Below are 26,163 nucleotides of genomic sequence, written 5' to 3' on the forward strand. Positions count from 1 at the left end.
TCGTTATCAGGCTGTGACTGGTGTGGTCTGCCTCTGACATCAGACAGGCTGGGCCCGGCCTGGAATCCACCCCTGGGTCGGCCGTGATTCAACAGCCCAGTGACATCACTTCCCTCCCTACACCAACAAACGGCAAGGTTGTGGGGAGAGACCACTGGAGAGGAGGAGGGGGGTTTAAGTCAGGCCTATGGAATCCATGACATACAGGCTCATGGGGTTTGTGTCTGAGAGGGGAACTCCAGCTACATCATCTATTCATCTTTTTAAATTATATTTTCCTTTATTATTTTCCAGTAACCCTACCACCCCTCCCCTAATTGGAGTAAACTAATGAACAACAACACGTAGGCTTTTACTTCCAGCTTATACATACTATATACATTTTACGGACACAATCTATTTTACAATAGTTATCTTTTGTTTGGTTTTACTTCTATCCCTCAACCCCTCCCATCTATCTCTGAAGACCATCCAGTTTGATTTCTATTTGCCATATATTTTTAACTGTGCAGTTTCACAAAAGTTTTGAACCTATATACATTTTATGGACACAGTATATTTTACATTAGTTATCTTGTTGTTATTAGTCCCACCCTTCAGCTCCACTCAACCCCTCCCATCTATCTCTTAACACCATCCATATTGGATTTCTATTTGCCATATATTTTTCAACTGAGCTGTGATGTTTTACAAAAATTCTGAACCTTTCTATTCTAATAGTTTCTAGAGATTGTAAATTAAAGATAAACATTTTTGCTCAAAGTATTATTATAATATTGATCGATTGACTATGACTTTTCAAATCACCCAGTAGTGCTATCTGCAGAGTTAGCTCCAGGTAAATGTTGCAATCCTTCAGCCATTCCTGGACCTGCGAACAAAAACAAGCTACATATGGACAGTACCAAAACAATTGATCTAATGATTCTGTCTCTTGGCAGCAAAATCTGCAGAGCTGGAATGTGTGTATCCCCCAGATATATAACATTATATTGGTTGCAAGAATTGTGTATAATAATTTACATTGAAAAATGTTATGTTTTCAATCAGGCGTCGTTTTGCGTATCAGTTCATAAACCATGTGCCATGGGATCGGTACATCAAAAATCTCTACCCAACTATTTTGCAATCTATATGGCACAGCTGTCAATTTTTTGTTCCTTAAATGAAACTGGTATACTTTTTTTATTCATCATAACTTTCTTTAACCAATTTTGGTCTTAAATGCAAGGCCAACAGACAAGTTCCTTACATTTCCCCCCTTCCACTTGCCTCTTCCATTTTTGTGGTAATGCTGCAATTAGTTGGTTGTAATTTTGGGTAGAGCAGGCATTTCCATATCTTTTTGTTAGCTTCTTGTGTGACAACTCCACCAGTCATATTTATGATATCATTTACAAATATTATACTTGGGGTTTTTTGGTGGGGGTGGGAATAATGGTTTTTTATCAATTAGTATATTTGAGTTTAACCACACTATTTGTTGTATTATTTGTTCTGTCTTTTCTGGTGGATTAAACTGAAATTGCAACCAAATTTCTATGGCTTGTTTTAAACAAATGTTTTCATTTTCAAATAACTGAAAGTGAGAGGTTGTAATCTGAATAAAGGGAAAAAGTCCATTCTTGAACATGGGGTGAGACATTCTTACTAATCTGCTAGAGAACCAGTTCGGATTTAAGTATAACTTTTGAATGACTGACATTTACATCATTTAGCAGACGCTCTTATCCAGAGCGACTTACAGTTAGTGAGTGCATACATTATTTTTTTTCATACTGGCCCCCCGTGGGAAGCGAACCCACAACCCTGGCGTTGCAAACGCCATGCTCTACCAACTGAGCTACATCCCTGCCGGCCATTCCCTCCCCTACCCTGGGCCAATTGTGCGCCGCCCCATGGGTCTCCCGGTCGCGGCCGGCTAAGGCAGAGCCTGGATTCGAACCAGGATCTCTAGTGGCACAGCTAGCACTGCGATGCAGTGCCTTAGACCACTGCGCCACTCGACTGACGCATTTAGTGAGAGGTCTAATGCTTTAATATTTAATAATTTCTGCCCTCCGAATTCATATTCATTATATAAATAGGCCCATTTAATTTTGTCTGGCTTGCCGTTCCAAATAAAATGAAATATTTTTTTACATTTCAAAAACAGGTCGCTAGGTGTAGGCAAGACCATAAGCAAATAGGTCAACTGGGATATGACTAAAGAGTTAATCAGGGTGATTTTTCCACAAATAGACAGGCACAGTGCATTCGGAAGGTATTCAGACCCCTTGACTTTTTCCACATTATGTTACGTTACAACCTTATTCAAAAAAAAAAAAAAGTTTTTTTAGACAAAATAAATAAACTGAAATATGACATTTACATAAGTATTCAGACCCTTTTCTCAGGACTTTGTTGAAGCACCTTTGGCAGTGATTACAGCCTTGAGTCTTCTTGGGTATGACGCTACAAGCTTGGCACACCTGTTTTGGGGAGTTTCTCCCATTTTTCTCTGCAGATCCTGTCAAGCTCTGTCAGGTTGGATTGGGAGCGTCGCTGCACAGCTATTTTCAGGTCTCTCCAGAGATGTTAGATTGGGTTCAAGTCCGGGCTCTGGCTGGGCCACTCAAGGACATTCAGAGACTTGTCCCGAAGCCACTCCTGCGTTGTCTTGGCTGTGTGCTTAGGGTTGTTGTCCTGTTGGAAGGTGAACCTTCGCCCCAGTCTGAGGTCCTGAGCGCTCTGGAGCAAGTGTAATGCTGCAGTAGTATATGTGCCGGGGGACTAGGGTCAGTCTGTTATATCTGGTGTAATTATCCTGTCTTATCCGGTGTCCTGTGTGAATTTAAATATGCTCCCTCTAATTCTCTCTCCCTTCCCTCCCGGAGGACCTGAGCCCTAGGACCATGCCTCAGGACTACCTGGCCTGATGACTCCTTGCTGTCCCCAGTCCACCTGGTCGTGCTGCTGCTCCAGTTTCAACTGTTCTGCCTATGGCTATGGAACTCTGACCTGTTTACCGGACGTGCTACCTTGTCCCAGACCTGCTGTTTTCAACTCTCTCTCTCTCTACCGCACCTGTTGTTTCGACGTCTGAATGCCCGGCTTTGAAAAGCCAAGTGACATTTACTCCTGATGTACTGACCTGTTGTGCACCCTCTACAACAACTGTGATTATTTTTTGACCCTGCTGGTCACCTATGAACATTTGAACATCTTGGAGAACAATCTGGCTTTAATGGCCATGTACTGTTATAATCTCCCCCTGGCACAGCCAGAAGAGGACTGGCCACCCCTCAGAGCCTGGTTCCTCTCTAGGTTTCTTCCTAGGTGCCTGCTTTTCTAGGGAGTTTTTCCTAGCCACCATGCTTCTACATCTGCATTGCTTGCTGTTTGGGGTTTTAGTTTGGGTTTCTGTATAACACTTTGTGACATCTGCTGATGTAAAAAGCGCTTTATAAATACATTTGATTGATTGAAGTTTTCATCAAGGATCTCTCTGTACTTTGCTCCATTCATCTTTCCCTGCTGAAACCACCATGCTTCACCGTAGGGATGGTGCCAGGTTTCCTCCAGACGTGACGCTTGGCATTCAGGCCAAAGAGATAAATCTTGGTTTCATCACACCAGAGAATCTTGTTTCTCATGGTCAGAGTCCTTTAGGTGCCTTTTGGCAAACTCCAAGCGGGCTGTCATGTGCCTTTTTACTGAGGAGTGGCTTCCGTCTGGCCACTCTACCATAAAGGCCTGATTGGTGGAGTGCTGCAGAGAATAGTTGTCCTTCTGGAAGGTTCTCCCATCTCCACAGATTAACTCTGGAGCTCTGTCATAGTGACCATCGGGTTCTTGGTCATCTCCCTGACCAAGGCCCTTCTCCCCCGATTGCTCAGTTTGGCCGGGCGGCCAGCTCAAGGAAGAGTCTTGGTAGTTCCAAACTTCTTCCATTTAAGAATGATGGAGGCCACTGTGTTCTTGGGGACCTTCAATGCTGCAGAAATTTTTTGGTACCCTTCCCCAGATCTGTGCCTCGACACAATTCGGTCTCTGAGCTCTACAGACAATTCCTTAAACCTCATGGCTTGGTTTTTGCTCTGACATGCACTGTCAACTGTGAGACCTTATATAGACAGATGTGTGCCTTTCCAAATCATGTCCAATCAATTGAATTTACCACAGGTGGACTCCAAGCAAGTTGTAGAAACATCTCAAGGGTGATCAATGGAAACAGGATGCACCTGAGCTCAATTTCGATTCTCATAGCAAAGGGTCTGAATACTTATGTAAATCAGTTATTTCTGTTTTTTATTTTGAATAAATTAGCAAAACTGCCAAAAAAACTGTTTTCGCTTTGTCATTATGGGGTATTGTGTGTAGATTGAAGACAAAATTGTTTTTATTTAATCCATTTTAAAATAAGGCTGTGGCGTAACAAAGTGGAAAAAGTCAAATGCACTGTATTTTCCTTTCCACGGTAGCATCATCTATTCTACACCAGGCCTCTGTTCACCCTCGCTCTGTTCAAGAAAATACCCGCTGTTTTTACTGTCCTTTTCTTGTGTGGGTGGAGTTTTTGTCTTGATAATTCTGTGTGAGTGTTTCGTTAATTGGGGAACTCAGAAAGGCACATCTGGGGAGTTTGTGGATGTCCTGTGTTCTCTACAGAGGGAAATACGTGGCAGATCACATTGGATGCATTTTCTGCAAGTCAAATAGATTCATATCCTTTCTGGGTTTAATAAATCTATGAATGTTTTATGGTAAACAGACCTCTTCACTTATGTAACAGCATCATAGCCCTGTTTTGCTGGTGCCACATTTTAGGAACTTCTCTGTTCTTACAGGGTCATCTAAAAGTTTATATGAAAAGGTTTATTGATGGTGTGATAAATTACGTCATACATAATAACATGAGTCTTCTTTAATCATGTTGACTTAATAACTGATGGAGCAGAGATTAAACATCCTAATGAGAGACCCCCGAGTCGCCACTCATCTTTCAACATGTAAAGAGAACACTGCCCACCACTCCTCACTGTTAGTAATTGTTTATCAGTGAGAACATTTACAATTTCAAACTGTTTTATCTGTTTATTCAGGAGTGACCACAGGATGTTGTTTTAGAGTTGCCTACAGAGTGGATAGTAGTCGTGGTAACCAGGAAGTCTTCAGAGTGCGACAGTGTGTGTTGCCGCGTTCAAAACAACAGGTAACTCGAAAATCCGGACTTCAGTGGTTTCAAGACAACTGGGAACTCAGGAACAAATTAGCTCCGACTGGGAATAATCGTTTTGAACGGTCATCCAACTCCGTATTCCAAGTTGGGAACTCGGGCATCTTTCTAGAGCTCCGACTTTCCGACCTGAAGATCACTGACGTCATGATTTGACCTTGTTTTTTTCAGAGTTCCCAATTGTCTTGAAAGCACCATACGTGTGTGTGTTATATGTGTGTGTTGTGTTTGTGTGCAGGGCAGTTCCGTATGGAAACGAGCAGCGGCTCTCTCACAGACCCAACGACGTACATGACCTGAACCTGGTTACTATGGAAACCACCAACACCAGGGGAAAGATGAGAGAAAGAAAATATTGGGAGATAAGAGGTCTGGTTAGAGGAGCAGCTGACTAATTTTAATGTAAAAGGAGGGAATGATGAGAAAAAGTGTTTATCACCGTATGAACGGATGATATGAGAAAGAGAAGACCTTTGGCAGAAGGGGAAAAATCTCTGTCAAGTGGGCCTGTTAGTGGTTTCCCTCGACCAGTGACTGTGAAGCCCATGTTTTGACTAGGGTCATTGAAAACAGCAGATGGGGAGGGATAATAATTCAGTTTGACTTAGATCCATTGAAAAACTGTCTGTTCCTTTCCTCTGATCTACCTACACAGTATGCGCCAATGACGCCATGCCTGACTCAGTGTGCGTGTGTATGTTTGCATGTGTGCATCCATGCATGCTTGGTAAATGTGTGTTTTTGTTTTAAAAAGGGATACACCTCAACACCTCACCTTTTTCCATGACTTCAGGGCACCATCACATTCCCTGCACATCCCACATACACACACAAACCTTGTGCATTACACACACCTCACGTATCATATCTCCGGGGCTGTGGTGTTTGAAGCGACCACAGAGAGGAAGGAGAGGTTAGCTTCAGAGGTTTTGGGAGGGAGATTGATGTCATTGTTGATCCTGCCCCAGTGTTATACCTCCCAGATTCTGAAGAGCAGGCTGCTGCAGTGGAGCTGGAACTGGCCTGGCAGCAGACGTCCTATTGTCGGAATGAATGTTTCACCAGGGTGATGTGGTTTGGCGATGAACGGCACACAGGAGGTCAACCAAAAAATCCCAAACTACAAACGCACAGAACATGCCTCCTCACATCCCTCCAGTCAGTAACAGCTTCTCACATATCTTTCTCTGTCTCTCTCCATTTCTGTTTTCTCTCTCACAGTTCACACAGAGCAACAGGTGTTCTGTCACTTGCCATAAGCAGTCGTAATATACTATGGCAGGTTATGACAACTGACCAAACACATGGTGACACAGGCAGTAGTTTAGATTGATGTTTGCTGTAGTTACTGTAGCTAGCTTATGGGTTCACTATTGTTAGTGTTACAGTCGAAGCACATTGTGACCATCAGTCCACACAGGCAGGAAACCTTCAGAGGGGACAGAGGGATGAGGGAGTAGTAAAATGGAGAGATGAAGAGGCAGATGCAAGAAGTGATGTAATTCAGGGGTCCTGGTGAAGCAGAGAGACAGACTGTGTCATGTTGACAGGCGGTGGGATCACAGAGGAGATAATGTTTACCATACACACACACATGGACACCACTACATCAGTGGGATAATTAGAGGCTGGGAGTCATGGTCATGGCGTGGTACTGCTCTCTTGAAACGTTTTGTCCCATGGTAGGAAAACCTAGCAGCAGCATTAATACTGAAACATCATTAGTAAATAAACAGTGAATGTGATTCTGCTGCCATGTTTGTGTCTCCCACCAGGTGACTGTTTCCATCCACAACCTACTGTCTGCTCTAATAATGTGCTGTGTTCACCGCCCCAACTCACCCACTCAAAAACCCGCCCACAAACTTAAACTATACTGAACAAAAATATAAACGCAACATGTAAAGTGTTGGTCCCATGTTTCATGAGCTGAATTAAAAGATCCCAGAAATGTTCCATATGCACAAAAAGCTTATTTCTCTCAAATTGTGTGCACAAATTTGTTTACATCCCTGTTAGTGAGCATTTCTCATTTGCCAAGATAATCCATCCACCTGACAGGTGTGGCATATCAAGAAGATGATTAAACTGCATGATCATTACAACCACAGACCACGTGTAACCACGCCAGCCCAGGACCTCCACATCCGGCTTAGACATCCGTCTGAGACCAGTCACCCGGACAGCTGCTGATGAAATTTTGGGTTTGCACAACAGAATAATTTACTGCACAAACTGTCAGAAACCGTCTCAGGGAAGCTCATCTGTGTGCTCATCGTCCTCACCAGGGTCTTGACTTGACTGCATCGGCGTCTTAACCGACTTCAGTGGCCAAATGCTCACCTTCAATGGCCACTGGCACGCTGGGGAAGTATGCTCTTCACGGCTGAATCTCGGTTTCAACTGTACCGGGCAGATGACGTGTGGGCGAGTGGTTTGCTGATGTCAACGTTGTGAACAGAGTGCCCCATTGTAGCGGTGGGGTTATGGTATGGGCAGGCATAAGCTACGGACAACGAACACAATTGCGTTTTATCGATGGAAATTTGAATGCACAAAGATACCGTGACGAGATCCTGAGGCCCATTATCGTGCTATTCATCCGCTGCCATCACCTCATGTTTCAGCATGATAATGCACAGCCCCATGTCGCAAGGATCTGTACACAATTCCTGGAAGCTGAAAATGTCCCAGTTCCTCCATGGCCTGCATACTCACCAGACATGTCACCCACTGAGCATGTTTGGGATGCTCTGGATCGACGTGCACGACAGTGTGTTCCAGTTCCCACCAATATCCAACAACTTCGCACAGCCATTGAAGAGGAGAGGGATAACATTCCAGAGGCCACAATCAACAGCCTGATCAACTATCTCTATGCGAAGGAGATGTGTCGCAATGCATGAGGCAAATGGTGGTCACACCAGATACTGACTGTTTTTCTGATCCACGCCCCTACTTTTTAAAAAGGTATCTGTGACCAACAGATGCATATCTGTATTCCCAGTCATGTGAAATCCATGACTGGGAATACATATATTTCAATTTTCAGATTTCCTTATGTGAACTGTAAATCAGTAAAATCTTTGAAGTTGTTGCATGTTGCGTTTATATTTTTGTTCAGTGTATATACAGTGGGGAGAACAAGTATTTGATACACTGCCGATTTTGCAGGTTTTCCTACTTACAAAGCATGTAGAGGTCTGAAATGTTTTATCATAGGTACACTTCAACTGTGAGAGACGGAATCTAAAACAAAAATCCAGAAAATCACATTGTATGATTTTTAAGTAATTCATTTGCATTTTATTGCATGACATAAGTATTTGATCACCTACCAACCAGTAAGAATTCCGTCTCTCACAGACCTGTTCGTTTTTCTTTAAGAAGCCCTCCTGTTCTCCACTCATTACCTGTATTAACTGCACCTGTTTGAACTCGTTACCTGTGACCTACAGGAAACGTATGATCTCTGTAATTGCAAACAAAGGTTTCTGTACCAAATATTAAGTTCTGCTTTTCTGATGTATCAAATACTTATGTCATGCAATAAAATGCAAATTAATTACTTAAAAATCATACAATGTGATTTTCTGGATTTTTGTTTTAGATTCCGTCTCTCACATGTGAAGTGTACCTATGATAAAAAATTACAGACCTCTACATGCTTTGTAAATAGGAAAATCTGCAAAATTGGCAGTGTATCAAATACTTGTTCTACCCACTGTATATCCTAGTTGCTAAGCAGGTTGCTATGTAATACTCCAGGAGACAGAAGACTGAGACCTTTGGTGGGGACCATCTACTTCTGTATGCTCTCTGAAAAGTTGTGTTTATGCACAAGTGTGTGTGTGTGTGTGTGTGTGTGTGTGTGTGTGTGTGTGTGTGTGTGTGTGTGTGTGTGTGTGTGTGTGTGTGTGTGTGTGTGTGTGTGTGTAATGGCAGACTGGGGATGAACTTGTTACCACAGAGGATGTGGGAGAGAGGAGAGAGACCGACAGTACACGACTCTGCATGTCGTGAGACTTCATTCGACAAGGCAATTGTAATTCAGTCTCTAATTCAGACTCAGAATAAATTAACTGAGGACACACCTGCAAATAACCTGGTTAGCAAAAACCCTCAAATGACACATAATTTTCTAGACTGTTCAATCAAATCAAGGACAAACTACTGCATTAGCAATTGAGGGAAATGGTGCACACAAAAATGCATGTCACAAATATAATCAAGTCCACCCAGCTGGCTCTCTATATGTGGTAGCAATTGAGCCTGGGGGCGAGGTTACAAATATCACAGACCAAAACTCCCAAACTGTGCATACACATCCACTTCCTTATTATACAGTATTTGGCCATTCTCATTTAAAACCTCTGCCCACTTGTGAGCTTCAAAATAACCTGAATCACGGTGGTTGTTTTGAAACTGAAATAGCCATGAGAAGTCTAGACCCGCCGGAACCTTCTCTTCTCACTGTGACTTAACAATCTGACATACTAGGGACGCGGTTCTGACCTCTAACCCCTCACCTCTTACTTCAGACTGTGCTCTATGGGGAGGGCTAGTAATCAGATGGTCACTATATGGCCACGGTAGAAAGGTCAGTGGTGATATTGTCAGAATTGATGAGCAAGTAGAACATCTTTATATATATTCTTTGGGGTTAAGGTTAGGACGAGGCTTAGTGGTTGCTGGTGAGTTGTTAAAATCGTGTGAATGGTTATAGAGGTCTGTACGTACAGTGAGAGAAAAAAGTATTTGATCCCCTGCTGATTTTGTACGTTTGCCCACTGACAAAGACATGATCAGTCTATAATTTTAATGGTAGGTTTATTTGAACAGTGAGAGACAGAATAACAACAAAGAATCCAGAAAAACGCATGTCAAAAATGTTATAAATTGATTTGCATTTTAATGAGGGAAATAAGTATTTGACCCCTCTGCAAAATATGACTTAGTACTTGGTGGCAAAACCCTTGTTGGCAAACACAGAGGTCAGACGTTTCTTGTAGTTGGCCACCAGGTTTGCACACATCTCAGGAGGGATTTTGTCCCACTCCTGTTTGCAGATCTTCTCCAAGTCATTAAGGTTTCGAGGCTGACGTTTGGCAACTCAAACCTTCAGCTCCCTCCACAGATTTTCTATGGGATTAAGGTCTGAAGACTGGCTAGGCCACTCCAGGACCTTAATGTGCTTCTTCTTGAGCCACTCTTTTGTTGCCTTGGCCGTGTGTTTTGGGTCATTGTCATGCTGGAATACCCATCCACGACCCATTTTCAATGCCCTGGCTGAGGGAAGGAGGTTCTCACCCAAGATTTGACGGTACATGGCCCCGTCCATCGTCCCTTTGATGCGGTGAAGTTGTCCTGTCCCCTTAGCAGAAAAACACCCCCAAAGCATAATGTTTCCACCTCCATGTTTGACGGTGGGGATGGTGTTCTTGGGGTCATAGGCAGCATTCCTCCTCCTCCAAACACGGCGAGTTGAGTTGATGCCGAAGAGCTCGATTTTGGTCTCATCTGACCACAACACTTTCACCCAGTTCTCCTCTGAATCATTCAGATGTTCATTGGCAAACTTCAGACGGGCCTGTATATGTGCTTTCTTGAGCAGGGGGACCTTGTGGGCGCTGCAGGATTTCAGTCCTTCACGGCGTAATGTGTTACCAATTGTTTTCTTTGTGACTATGGTCCCAGCTGCCTTGAGATCATTGACAAGATCCTCCCGTGTAGTTCTGGGCTGATTCCTCACCGTTCTCATGATCATTGCAACTCCATGAGGTGAGATCTTGCATGGAGCCCCAGGCCGAGGGAGATTGACAGTTATTTTGTGTTTCTTCCATTTGCGAATAATCGCACCAACTGTTGTCACCTTCTCACCAAGCTGCTTGGCGATGGTCTTGTAGCCCATTCCAGCCTTGTGTAGGTCTACAATCTTGTCCCTGACATCCTTGGAGAGCTCTTTGGTCTTGGCCATGGTGGAGAGTTTGGAATCTGATTGATTGATTGCTTCTGTGGACAGATGTCTTTTATACAGGTAACAAGCTGAGATTAGGAGCACTCCCTTTAAGAGTGTGCTCCTAATCTCAGCTCGTTACCTGTATAAAAAACACCAGGGAGCCAGAAATCTTTCTGATTGAGAGGGGGTCAAATACTTATTTCCCTAATTAAAATGCAAATCAATTTATAACATTTTTGACATGCGTTTTTTTCTGGATTTTTTTGTTATTCGGTCAAACCTACCATTAAAATTATAGACTGATCATTTCTTTGTCAGTGGGCAAACGTACAAAATCAGCAGGGGATCAAATACTTTTTTCCCTCACTGTATATCCACTCCAGCCAATCTCCCTAATAGACCATAATAGAACACTAGGGGGTCTATTTAACACAGCTTCAGGCGCTTGGCTCCCTGCCCCCCCCGGGAAGGAGCGTTGGGTTCAGTCCGTCCCACTCCCCTCTGGCAGAGACCAGAACAGCTCACATGGCAAAACACAGAGGAATACCACACACACAAACACAACACCACCCAAACCTTTGCTGTACCGCAGGCCGCTAGTCCAGGTTCCTGGGCTGGGGGAAAATAGCTGAGGGTACAGCAGGAAAGCCACAGCTAAACACAGGTTCTCACAGTGTATTAAGCACCCCTGACCGGGAGAGGAGCTAACAGGACTACAGTGAACAGGACCTCAGCTAGAGCCAGAGCCAGGGGTAGAGCCACAGAGAGAGGCAGAGCCAGAGGCACAGGGCCAGGGGCAGTGCACGGGCAGCCAAGTTCAAGAGGTCATGGGGTAAGGGAAGGGAAGGGAAGGGAAGGGAAGGGAAGGGAAGGGAAGGGAAGGGAAGGGAAGGGAAGGGAAGGGAAGGGAAGGGAAGGGAAGGGAAGGGAAGGGAAGGGAAGGGAAGGGAAGGGAAGGGAAGGGAAGGGAAGGGAAGGGAAGGGAAGGGAAGGGAAGGGAAGGGAAGGGAAGGGAAGGGAGGAGGTTGTGGCTGGACTGACCTTGTGTTTGCCTCTCCTATCAGATGAGTATAGGTGAATGTCTGCCAATGGGAGGCAGGTTTGCAAACCATGTCAGGAAGGTCAAACCTAAGGTCAGAAGGTCATTGAAGTAGGACGTATTTTGCTCACCTACAATGGTAGTGACCTTGGCATCTGTCAGTAGATGGAGGTAGGTTTGTAAAGCATGTAGCCTATAAGGCCAGGGAGACATCCATTGCATACAAATGAAATATAGTTATACTACACATAACTGAAATCATGTGTGTGTGGTTTTGTGAAATCAAAAAGCCCATAATGACGGAGTATTACATGTTTTTAGTGCCAGGAGGTTTGCTGGTTTAGGGCTAAAGATGTAAAAATGCCACATTTCTCCCATGAACTCCACTGGCACCCAGAGATTCACTTGGATTTCGCAAATTCACCAACCTACCCCCTCTCCGTCCCCCCTTTCTATTGTCACAGTGTCTGCCTAAAATAACCTGTTTCAAATAGAGTTGTTCTTTCTGCTGTGTTTTCAAATACTATGCTGTTATTTCTTTTGCTGTCATCAGAAAACAGAGTAGAGCAGGGAGGATATTCCAGTATAATTCTCCTGGCCTGAGGAGGACCACTGGGCTGTTGATATTATATACAGTTTAGACCCTGTAATACTGATCACCGACAATGATGAGACAGCCTATAGGGAGGAGGTTAGAGACCTGGCCATGTGGTGCCAGGACAACAACCTCTCCCTCAATGTGATCGACAAAGGAGATGATTGTGGACTACAGGAAAAAGAAGAGGACCGAACACGCCCCCATTCTCATCGACAGGGCTGTAGTGGAGCAGGTTGAGAGCTTCAAGTTCCTTGGTGTCCACATCACCAACAAACTAACATGGTCCAAGCACACCAAGACCATCGAGAGCATTCTGACTGGTTGCATCACTGCCGGGTATGGCAACTGCTTGGCCTCCGACCGCAAGGCACTACAGAGGGTAGTGTGTACGGCCCAGTACATCACTGGGGCCAAGCTTCCAGCCATCCAGGAACTCAATACCAGGTGGTGTCAGAGGAAGGCCCTAAAAATTGTCAAAGACTCCAGCCACCCTAGTCATAGAGTGTTCTCTCTGCTACCACACGGCAAGCGGTACCGGAGTGCCAAGTCTAGGTCCAAGAGGCTTCTAAACAGCTTCTACCCCCAAGCCATAAGACTCCTGAACATCTAATCAAATGGCTACTCAGACTATTTGCATTGCAGTAAGACTAGCTGTTGCCATTGGTGTCTGCTAATGGGGATCCTAATAAATCAAATCAAACCCGTTAACTACTTAGCTAGCATATTACCTAACCCTAACCCCTAAACCTAACCCTAACCTTAACCCCTAAACTTCACCCCTAGCCTAGCTGACATTAGCCACCTAGCTAGCCTAGCTAACATTAGCCACAACATATTGGAATTTGTGTAATGTACAATGGGTTATGAAGAAAGAAAATCGTGTAATACACACAAAATGTGTTGCGATTAAAATCTTTTTTGTGTGCCTGTCACTAATTTTGAATAAGTCACTTATGTCTATTTCAAAATAAGCTGTGATAGTGTGTTGATCTGTCTGTCTGATAAGATGGGTAATAAGGTCTGTCTGTCTGTCATTGTGTACAGGCTATGATTGGCTATGACACAGTGACAGCTCCAATTTGTGGTTATTATTGTGTCAATGTTCACATTCGATGAGTGGAAGACAGTAGGTGGGTGTTGCGGTTGAGGTGTTGCATGCACAGAGGTACACACAAAGACACACACACACATCCGGTGTCATATCCGGTGTTACAGGGTGAATCACCAAACAGAGATATTAGGGTTGGGAATGACTTCTCTAATGACATAATGCATCAACTAGGTTACATTTACTCTGCAAAGAAAACCTTTAGAGTAAAAATTACTTTGCCAGACTCCTATGGTTATGAAACCTTCATAAAGTGCTAATAACTGCCATATCTCTTTTTTATCCAGCAAATGTCCCCATACTAATCATTCCATCACCGCGGTAGGAGTGATCTCGGGCTACAACCACAGCTGTGTGTTATGAAGAGCCCCGGTCTAGTTTAACCTGTTATATATATATATATGTGTGTGTGTGTGGTGTGTGTGGTGTGCATGTGTGTTCCGTGTTGTCTTGACAGGCAACACACACAGAAACACACACACACACACACACACACTATACTAGAGATCACTTTCGTCTGATTGGCTGTCTCTCTACAAGGGGAGCCGCTTGTCTTCTGCCCACCCACTGTTTATAACTCTCCTCGGTCAGAATTTCCTTCCTTCCACTGAGAGTAGTCTATTCATCCAGAGCACCAGGACTCACCATGGCAGCTAATGATTACCGAGGCTACCTGAGGAACCACTCCGACACGGAGGGCGCTCAGCCACGCTACCACCCGTCCCATGGCTCAGAACCCACCTATAGACCGCTTATATTCGGAACTCTTGCTATTATGGGATTGCTGCAGATTGCATCGAGTGTGGCGATCTTGTTACATTTGACAGGTTATCTCCAAGAGGTAAGACACTTTTCAAGATGCACAACGGTTGATAATAGAGCTAGGCCTATGCGACACACATGCGAGTTGCGACACTTAGTGCGCGTCAACATTTTAATGTGAAGCTGCAGGTTGCCTGATTTCAGTTCGATTTTAAAGAAGCAACCTGACAATAGGCTAAACAATATGAATCTGCAACATTGTCGTTTATTAAATAGTTGTCAGTTTCGCATTGCTTTCCTGGAATAGGCTACCAAGACATATTGCAGTTTGAAGCGCACAGGTTTCAACCTCGCAGGTTTGCGGATACAGTTCCGGCTCGCCACTTCTAGACAAACTTGTGGCTGATGAGCGTGAGCACTTTCCTTTAGAACAATCTGTGCTCTCCGCAGCAAGTGACGGTAGTTCTATGAACTTGTCCCCAACAGTAAAACAAGATGTCAGCGCTCTGTGTCTAACATAGAGAGGCTACCATCTCTCTCTACTGATGAGATTTTCCTGCCCAGATTAGAGGGAGTTAACAGTTATTTCAACAAGACAGTATTTTCCATTTGTTACAGACCTTATCAAACCAATCTCCCGTTTTCTCAACAATACAACTCAACAGCGAATGTCAGGCAAATGGGGATAGTGGACATACTGTAAAGATGTCATTCAAGCAATCTTGTTTGTAAAATACAGCTGTCTTTACTAATTGCAGGCACTTTTGAGGTGTTTACTCTGTGTTATTTACAGGTTTCTGTCGAAAATGTATCAGTTGAATACTGAGAATAAACAGATGTTTCATAAAGTTTAGTATGTTGTTTGGGGGAGGTGGGCTGCAACAGATTATAGCCAAGAGGTTTCAGAAACCCACCAAGAATCTCTCCTAAAGATTTTTAACTGTTCTGAAATTCAAAACCAAATTCAAAAATGCTTTATAGGCAAAATAAAATTGCAAATTCGTATTGCCAAAGCAACAATATACAAAATGAACATTTAGCAGTTCTCTCATCTCCAGGTCATCTCCAGTCAAGCCATTGAGCCCTCAGCATACAGAGAGACAGAATAACTTTTCAGTGATATTTATGTGCTTCAGTGCAAGTCAGGTGGCTAACCTGTCAGCTACCCCTATCACCCTGCACAATCAGTCTAGTATAAGACCGCATTAACATTCTTTCTGGGTTGTTTTTATTTCTTTATGGTGGTTTTAAGAGTTTAATGATTTCATGTTTCAGCCAAACAACGAGAAAACATTTCAGTTCCATCATGATGCTCCATCAGTCTTCACACGTAGGCCTAATGAAGTCCAGCATGTGGTGTGTGTGTTTGGAGAGAGAGAGAGCATGCTGCAGAATAATGTAAATGTTTGTTTGACCCGTCTTTTGGCATAAACACAGTGGTGTGGTGTGTGCCGATAGCTTGTTAACTCCTGGAGACGAGCCAGAGTAGGAAATGAGAGAGTATCTTAGAGTTGTATTTGGCACGAGGACCAGATTGTGTTAGGAATTGGATGCAGAGAGAAAAACTCTGCTGTGAGCCACCAAACCTCCTATTAAAGTCTCCCATTCAGACTGTCCTGTCCTGGTCCTGCAGTGAGAAACCATCTGATTGGGCTGAATTAGCTTTCCACTCAGCGAAGAGAAAAAAGAGACACTGAGCCGTTCTCTGAATAAACGGTCCTCACGACGACAGCCCCATAGGGTAGCACTTTAAGGTGACTCATGATATAGGAGGGCCCAGATATTGGTACTACACCAGTCTCCCTGTCTGAACACCTGTAGGAGTTACTGTATCTGATGGGGGAGCAGGAAGAATGTGCTGTTGTAGGCTGTTTCTAAACTCATCAGACTCTGAGGGTCTGAGAGACCAGGATGTACAGGACATCTGGTTCTAGATAGGGGTATAGGGATGGGAATCAGTATGGGTATTATAGGTAATGGTTGAAGAGGTCTGGTGCTGACCAGTACAGAGAAATGGCACCTCTAACCTAGGGATACAGTGCCTGCATAGCAAATGAGTAGACTAGATGTCCATGCTAGAAAGGACAATAATGGCAGTGATGGAAGTTGTGGAAAGTTTAGTTCTTACTATATGTCCTCTTTAACTATTTGATCAATTCATGTAATTAATGGTTGGCCAGAGAGTCAATTGGCATGGTCGTCCAGGTTTCAGTCAATGAATTGTGACACCCTTGAGGCTACCTGTCAACAATCTGTGTCTGTTTTACTCTGATAGATTAGGGGGATTGTTAGGTAATATTTGTCTTCCTAACGCCAGTGTTTGTTTCTGTTTCCAGGTAGACCTCTCCTCCGCCCCACAGCAGCCTATAGAGGTGAGTCGACCCCTGTCTGATCATAAAAACTAGCCCTCTCATTGGTCCAAAGATGGTTTTTACTGTAATGTTGTTCTGTACAGTGCCTTGCAAAAGTATTCATCCCCCTTGGCATTTTTCCTATTTTGTTGCATAACAACCTGTAATTTAAATTGAGTTTTATTTGGATTTCATGTAACGGACATACACAAAATAGTCCAAATTGGTGAAGTGAAATGAAAAAAAAAACCTGTTTCAAAAAATTCAAAAAAATAAATAACGGGAAAGTGGTGCGTGAATATGTATTCACCCCCTTTGATATGAAGCCCCTAAATAAGATCTGGTGCAACCTATTACCTTCAGAAGTCACATAATTAGTTAAATAAAGTCCACCTGTGTGCAATCTAAGTGTCACATGATCTCAGTATATATATACCTGTTCTGAAAGGCCCCAGAGTCTGCAACACCACTAAGCAAGGGGCACCACCAAGCAAGTGGCACCATGAAGACCAAGGAGCTCTCCAAACAGGTCAGGGACAAAGTTGTGGAGAAGTACAGATCAGGGTTGGGTTATAAAAAAATATCAGAAACTTTGAACATCCCACGGAGCACCATTAAATCCATTATTAAAAAATTGAAAGAATATGGCACCACAACAAACCTGCCAAGAGAGGGCCGCACACCAAAACTCACAGACCAGGCAAGGAGGGCATTAATCAGAGAGGCAACAAAGAGACCAAAGATAACCCTGAAGGAGCTGCAAAGCTCCACAGCGGAGATTAGAGTATCTGTCCATAGGACCACTTTAAGCCGTACACTCCACAGAGCTGGGCTTTACGGAAGAGTGGGCAGAAAAAAGCCATTGCTTAAAGAAAAAATAAGCAAACACATTTGGTGTTCGCCAAAGGGCATGTGGGAGACTCCCCAAACATATGGAAGAAGGGACTCTGGTCAGATGAGACTAAAATTGAGCTTTTTGTCCATCAAGAAAAACGCTATATCTGGCGCAAACCCAACACCTCTCATCACCCTGAGAACACTATCCCCACAGTGAAGCATGGTGGTGGCAGCATCATGCTGTGGAGATGTTTTTCATCGGCAGGGACTGGGAAACTGGTCAGAATTGAAGGAATGATGGATGGCACTAAATACAGGAAAATTCTTGAGGGAAACCTGTTTCAGTCTTCCAGAGATTTGAGACTGGGACGGAGGTTCACCTTCCAGCAGGACAATGGCCCTAAGCGTACTGCTAAAGTAACACTTGAGTGGTTTAAGGGGAAACATTTAAGTGTCTTGGAATGGCCTAGTCAATGCCCAGACCTCAATCCAATTGAGAATCTGTGGTATGACTTAAAGATTGCTGTACACCAGTGGAACCCATCCAACTTAAAGGAGCTGGAGCAGTTTTGCATTGAAGAATGGGCAAAGATCCCAGTGTCTAGATGTGCCAAGCTTATAGAGACATACCCCAAGTGACTTGCAGCTGTAATTGCTGCAAAAGGTGGCTCCACAAAGTATTGACTTTGGGGGGGTGAATAGTTTTCCATTTTTTTGTCTTATTTCTTGTTTGTTTCACAATAAAAAATATTTTGCATCTTCAAAGTGGTAGGCATGTTGTGTAAATCAAATGATACAAACCCCCCAAAAATCTATTTTAATTCCAGGTTGTCAGGCAACAAAATAGGAAAAATGCCAAGGGGGGTGAATTCTTTCGCAAGCCACTGTACATCCTGGTAAGCTACAACGAATAAGCCTATGTTTGTCATTAAAGCTCAGAGGAGATCGTCGGGTGACACTTTATTTTACAATCTTATATCAGTTGGTATTTATCTGGTAATGTAATTAAAAAGGTAATTGCTGTTTTGGAGGAAATACCAGATAAATAAGTTAATACTGTGAAAGAGGACTTTCACAGTTTATAGATCATGTTTATCAGATTACAGTATCTACAGCAGGGTTCCCCAACCTGCAGATTATTTTATTTATTTGCGCCCCCCCCCCCAAGTTATATATAAACTAATATAAAAAAGTATGTGGACACCCCTTCAAATTAGTGGATTCGGCTATTTCAGCCACACCCGTTGCTGACAGGTGTACAAAATCGACCACACAGCCATGCAATCTCCATAGACAAACATTGGCAGTAGAATGGCCTTACTGAAGAGCTCAGTGACTTTCAACGTGGCACCGTCATAGGATGCCACCTTTCCAACAAGTCAGTTCGTCACATTTCTGCCCCGCTAGAGCTGCCCGGTCAACTGGAAGTGCTGTTATTGTGAAGTGGAAACGTCTAGGAGCAACAATGGCTCTGCCGCAAAGTGGTAGGCCACACAAGCTTACATAATTGGATCTCTGAAGCGCTTAGCGTGTAAAAATCGTCTGTCCACAAGCCTAAAATCACCATTCGCAATGCCAAGCGTTGGCTCGAGTGGTGTAAAGCTTGCCGCCATTGGACTCTGGAACAGTGGAAACACGTTCTCTGGAGTGATGAATCATGCTTCACCATCTGGAAGTCCGACGGACGAATCTGGGTTTGGCGAATGCCAGGAGAACGCTACCTGCCCCAATGCATAGTACCCAACTGTAAAGTTTGGTGGAGGAGGAATAATGGTCTGGGGCTGTTTTTCCTGGTTCGGGCTAGGCCCCTTTGTTCCAGTGAAGATAAATCTTAACGCTACAGCATACAATGACATTCTATATGATTCTGTGCTTCAAACTTTGTGGCAACAGTTTGGGGAAGGCCCTTTCCTGTTTCAGCATGACAATTCCCCCATGCACAAAGCAAGGTCCATACAGAAAATGGTTTGTCGAGATCGGTGTGGAAGAACTTGACTGGCCTGCACAGAATCCTGACCTCAACCCCATCGAACACCTTTGGGATGAATTGGAACGCCGAATGCAAGCCAGGCCAACATCAGTACCTGACCTCACTAAAGCTCTTGTGGCTGAATGGAAGCAAGTTCCCTCATCAAAGTTCCAACATCTAGTAGAAAGCCTTCACAGAAGAGTGGAGGCTGTTATAGCAGCAAATGGCGGACCAACTCCATATTAATGCCCATGATTCTGGAATGAGATGTTCGAGCAGGTGTCCACATACTTTTGGTCATGTAGTGTATATCATTTTTTGGGTGGACATAAAATACTGTAAAACACCAGCCAATCAGCTCCAAGGGATTTTAATTTTGGAAATCTGTTCCAAAGTATTCCCACACATAATAGAGAGATATACGGTATGTGATTGTATACAAATGTAAGCAAGGTTTGAAATGATTATGTTTTATTCAAATATTATATCTGTTTGGGGTTCTTGCGGTCAATTTGCAGTCTACAAATTATTTGTAATTTTGTTCCGGGCCCCTGACCATCCACTCAAGAAAAAAATCTAGTTGATGATCCCTGATCTACAGGATATCAAATCCAAAGCTCTGTTTCCTTTTTGGCTTCATTCATTGATTCTCTGACACGAAACAGCCTTGTCCTGTGTGTGAGTTAGCCTATGGCAGTCCTGTTTGGTCAAACCAGAATATCAATAATAGCTGGGGGAAACTATTGGGTAACCACCTTGGTGTGTATGTTCAGCCATTGGATTTCACCAAGGGAACAAAAGTGTTACAACACATTACACCTCGTAGGTTGAGCAAAGGCATTCCGACAATGTTTTGATGCAAGGCATTTCCTCCTTCTTTAAGTTGCAACCAGGAAGGAGCAGTATTATCAGCATGGGTGGTGTACAGTTCAGTATTTAAAACTTTAAAAGCATAGCTACACTTTTATGTTAAAACAATTACAAGGTTACCCATTCTCAAATTTGTGCTTAGTCGTGCTGTTCCCATGCTTTTGTTTTTAAAGTGAGGAGCAGAAACCTTGTTGTGCATACCCCAGCAGCTTTACACCCTAACCCAAACCCAGCTTCAAACCCTAACCCCAGTGTGGTCAGGAGCCTGTAGAGAGGTCAAGCCAGTCATCACCCTAATAAAGTGAGGATTGGGGGGTAGGTCTAGAGTCAGGTTGGCCTGTAGTTTACTGTACTGTAGTGGAGCACCAATCAGACGATATCATGGTTTGGGAGAGGCCGTTGCAAAGTGTCCTGAGGGGGGTGGTATCTGTCTGTTTGTGGCTCTTGAGTAAACCTTTGCTCATCAGTAACAGTGGCGTAGAGCGGTGGTCGTGGCGGAATGCACCATTGTTGAGGTCTGGCAGGGGTTTTTCTGTGATTCCTTCTTGGAATGTTCTGCCATCTCTCTGGCATAGGTTTCCACCAGCAACAGCAGAATCTTTCCAGGAAGTAAAACACAGAAAGAAAGGGAGCGGCTCTGCTTTGCTTAGCTGTGTTTAGTTTCCCATAATTCTATAATTTCAAAAGAAAGTATGTATTTTGTATTTGCCCTCGTTGCCCCAAAAGAGTGCTTAGTCAAACCACCCACTCTGCTCTGCTCTGCCTTGGACTGAGGTTGCCTTTGTGTCGTCAGACTGACATCTCGGACAGGGATGGTTCCCATGCTGTAGTCTCAACCCTGCACCAGACTCCAGGCTGCAGAGTGAACCCTGCTCTAATCTTTATGAGGTGTGAGGCTGACAGGTCTGTTTGGCTCCCAGTGTGTTATCATAGAGTGAGTGTGTGTGTGTGTGTGTGTGTGTATGTATGTGCGTGCGCGCGTGTTATGATTGTCTTCCCTGGGACCAGTGTTACTTTGCTGATAAATTAGTGGGTTTGTTAAAGACCAGGCATTACTAAGAGCTGTCATGTCTCATGTTTGCCTTTATTAAGTGCTCTTGAGACAGGATCCAGCCAGGCTGGGCCTACAGTGGGACCTGTGGTCAGCCTGATGGCGGGAGGGTCAGAGAGCACAGGATCCTCAGAACTCAATGGTTTGGAATGGATGACTCATGGCTGTAGTCTATTGTACAGTGTTGCACACTATTGTGTAGTCCTGGGCTGTAGTCTTCTATTGCACAGTGGACTGAACTGTGTGAAAGGTGATACAATAGAGTATAACAGTATAGTACAACACAGGATTGGATAACTATAGTCCTGTATGGCCACACACAGCGTGTACTGGTTTTGACCCTTCCCCTCTACTCAGGGACTGATTCAGACCTGGGACACCAGGTGAAGGGACTCTTTGGCCAATAAATGACATTAATGAATCAGATAACCAGCCGTAGGCCTACTGTGGACCTCCAGGTCTGGGTCTGAATCCACTACAGTAGTAAGTTATAGTAGACCAGTAACCATCCCAGCTCTGTATCTCTCCAGCTAACGTCATCCTCTCTTCCTGGGAGTGTCTCACCACAAATCAAGGCCAAATGCCACAGTGTTGGGCCAGGGGGGAGTTAGATCGTTATTTCTCCGTAGCGTTGGCCAGACTTGTTTACCCTGTCTAATTCTAAACCACTTTTCTATAAACATGTTTACACGCAAATAGTTTTTGGAAGAGAGACAGTACTAATCTTGGACTCAACATCTACAGGTCTGTCTGCTCCTGTTTTGTGAGTAAATATTAGTGTCATGCAGGTGCAATAATGGTGCTGCAAACCACAGTGTTGATCATTCCAGGGCAATAGTCTGTTTTATATTTAATGTTCCGTGACATCTCTATTCAGAGGTGTTGTGTGTGGTTTTCAGGTAATTTAAGAACAATCTTCCATTTCAACAGCGTTCACGTCAACACTTTTGTTTTCGGTATTTCATTTTATTAATTGGCTGGAGGTGGAGGGGAGATGACATTTCAGGCATACCAAGGCTGATCAAAATGTAGGAAATTACACTGAAATTATAAAACAAGTTGAAACATCTACAGGATGTCTCTGTTCTGGAAGTAAGTGTCTCTAGCAGACGGTAGGTCTTCACACGGAACCCGTTCAGTCAGGCAGGCTGGGTAACTGTCTGATTGTTTACCTGCATAGAGACTGTGTTTTGTTCTATGTGCTGCGTCTTGTCTCCAGTCTGTGTACTATAGCTCAGACTGGGGATACGTATGTCATCGCACCACTCCAGGTGTGAATCTAATCAGTTAGAAGTGGTGCCAGAACTGTGATAGGAACATCCATCTGAAAGGTGACATTAACCAGCAGCCCTAGGGTTACAGAACCACACCACAATTACTGGTGCTGCTCACAACTCAGAGGTTCACTTGGCAGAACTATGGGAGAAGTGTGTGGGAAACACATGCAAGCACACACACACTATAATTAAAATAGACAATGAAATAAGCATTGGTTGAAACATGTGGCAACTGCTTAGAAAGTATTATGATTGGGTTAATGATAAATCACTTCTAGATAGTGGTTTGCGGCTGGGCGGTCACTCACTCTCTCTGACTTGGAGGGAAGAATTTGTCAAACTACTGTACAGCTACACTACAAAATGACCCTGTAGTATCCAACCCTCCTCTCAGTGACTACGTTTTTAAAACAACTGTTGATACCAGAGTTCCCAAGCCTTTACAGTTCCACCCTGCTCTGACATGTGTAACATTCCATTTACATAGGAAGTGCAGACAGAACAGATCATTGCTGACGCCCTGAGGGACCCGAGAAAAGGCAGACAACGCTGCAAAAACCAGGGGAGGGAGGGGTTTCCATCAGCTCATCTACCAATCAAAGCGACCATCGACTACGTGAAGAGTAAGCCCATAGAAGTAGCCAACAGTAAGCCACAGCTTACAGCTAGATTAGAACTAGCCTACTGCAACCAATATTCATATACAGTACAATGGTAAAACTCTGTGACACATTTTTGACTGACTGACTCACTGATGGATTGACTGATTGATTTCTTTGCTGATTAGTTGATCAACTGATTGACTGACTGATGTATTGTTATTGTTCCAGAGGGGGAGCTGAGAGCAGCTATGATCCATTGGAACGAGGCGCAGGGCCACCTGAAGAAGATGCGTTACCATGACGGCCGTCTCCTGGTGGACGAGTCAGGCCTGTACTACGTCTACGCCAAGACCTGTTTCCGCTACTACGACCTGGAACCTGAGACAGAGCCCCGCGACGCCCCTGGACATGCCCTCACCACGCCCCAGACCGTGGACGTAAAAAACGCCCAGCTCATCCAGTACATCTCCCACGAGAAACACACGTCATCGCCCAGCAAGTCTGTGGTGCTGATGAAGACAGGCAGCACCATGCGCTGGAATAACTCTCAGTATAACATGTACTGTGCCCAGCAGGGCAGGGCGGTGATACTACAGCACGGGGACGGACTGTTTGTTAACGTGTCCAACGCCTGGATGCTGGACCCTGAACCGGAGGGGACGTACTTTGGGGCGATTAAGATGGGGAACTGAACCCACATACAGAGGAGAAGGTGGATGTGCTACTGGATGTTCTGTAGACGTAACTGCCAAACAACCAGAGATAGAGCACTTATTGTATGTAAGATTACTGAATTTGTGTTTGATTTTGTTTTTTGATTGAAAGGTATGGGCTATGTTGCTCTTCACCAGATAGCGTTTCTTACCCGAAAGAGAATGACAATAAGCAGTTATTTAGATGAGGTGTTATGGATACCTCTGGTCACTCACTAGGCCTTCAGCAAACCACATAATATGCTGTTCACACATACTTTAGACAAGACTTAACCATTTTCCTTATGGTCCAAAACTGCACTGGATGCTTTTTAGTAGACCTATAACATTTTATACAGCTGATAGTTATCAACCACTTAAGATTGTTGATATTTGTCATTCCAGGGAGCAATGTTTGTACAATGTTTCTTTCAAGCATAGCATTATGAATCATATTTTCTGTTTGTCAGCTAACAACACAAAGTCATTCCTCATCCCTAGCCTGGCCCCTCATAGTTTACTAAACATTGTCATCATCTTGAACAGAAACACAGCTGGGGTACTTTGTTCATAACTGAGTAGAGTTTTCACCAATCATGCTCCTCAGTCTCTCTTGGGAAAGGATGAAGTGGAGGTTAGAGGGTGAATAGGACATTATTCAGTAGTAAACACAGTACTACTGTCCGCTTACGCCCATAGAGAGAGGCAACATTTAACATTACATAATGTGCTGTGTAAGAACAGTGATATACAACTGTTTTCCAAGACAATACAGAAAAGTGGTAGACAATGGCTCCACACCTGCATTTACTTCATGTATCCAGGAGAGACTTGCTGTAATCCCTCATCCCAGTAACTGAGGGGAACATGGTTGTGGTTTGGATCAAAAGTTTATATTTTCTTATTTTGATTAGTTTTTCCCCAAACTACACAGTATTGAACTGTCCTTGCCCTGTCTTTGGTGGTTTATACGAGTAATGATAATCAAAAACACACAAACAACTGATGTAACGATGCAAACTGAAGATAGCTGGCCTGTCTTACCGTAGGGGACGAGAGCAGAGATTCTCGTCTTTATGAAACTAGCGGATCCAAATTGACTTTGGTCCACCTTTAATTTATAGTTTCTTTTTTTCATTTTACTCTTCGAGGAGGTAAATGGGAATATGCACTAAATCTATTTATTTATTAGACATAACAATGCAGATATGGACCATTGGTTAAATGATCAGTCTGCTTTAAAATCATGTATATTTTATGTCTGTATTACAGTAGGCAGTACTTAGTTTATCAGTAGATGCGCTTTTTTGTTCAAACACAGGGGCTCAATGTTGAATTCTGTATTTATGTATTTTTTATTCCGACAATTCTGTGTGCACTTGCCTAGCCGAAGCAGAATATGCTGTCCATCATAAGATTGTAGCCACCTTAAAGTTTAAAAAAATCTTCATCTTGTACATTCTTTTTTAAATTGGATGTTTATTTATGTCAGTTTAACAAAAAAAATCATAAATGTTCTATATAGGTTTGACGTTTGTTCGATTTTTTTATCATCAAAATGTATTTGTCCAATGCGCTGAATACTACAGGTGTAGACCTTACAGTGAAATGCTTACTTACGAGCCCTTAACCAACAATAAAAGTAGGTTAAAAAAGTAAAAAAAAGTAAGAAAAAAAGTAAGAAAAATTGTCTAAATAAACTAAAAGGAAAAACAGTAACACAATAAAATAACAATAACGACGCTATATACAGGGGGTACCGGTACCGAGTCAATGTGCGGGGATATGGGGTAGTCGAGGTAATTAAGCTAATATGTACATGTAGGTAGG

General features: G+C 43.5%; 1 protein-coding gene across 1 annotated transcript; it reads left to right on the plus strand.

Moving 5' to 3' along the window:
- The first annotated feature begins 14,535 nt into the window (after positions 1 to 14,535).
- tnfsf11 (TNF superfamily member 11) lies at positions 14,536 to 25,853 on the plus strand. Its single transcript, XM_041843579.1, has 4 exons — positions 14,536 to 14,763; positions 17,021 to 17,056; positions 23,527 to 23,662; positions 23,870 to 25,853. The coding sequence occupies exons 1-4, from the start codon at positions 14,569 to 14,571 to the stop codon at positions 24,331 to 24,333; spliced, it is 831 nt and encodes a 276-aa protein (XP_041699513.1). The 5' UTR covers positions 14,536 to 14,568; the 3' UTR covers positions 24,334 to 25,853.
- Positions 25,854 to 26,163: the final 310 nt, after the last annotated feature.

Source organism: Coregonus clupeaformis, chromosome 23 (genome assembly GCF_020615455.1).
Source record: "Coregonus clupeaformis isolate EN_2021a chromosome 23, ASM2061545v1, whole genome shotgun sequence".
Lineage (NCBI taxonomy): Eukaryota > Metazoa > Chordata > Actinopteri > Salmoniformes > Salmonidae > Coregonus > Coregonus clupeaformis.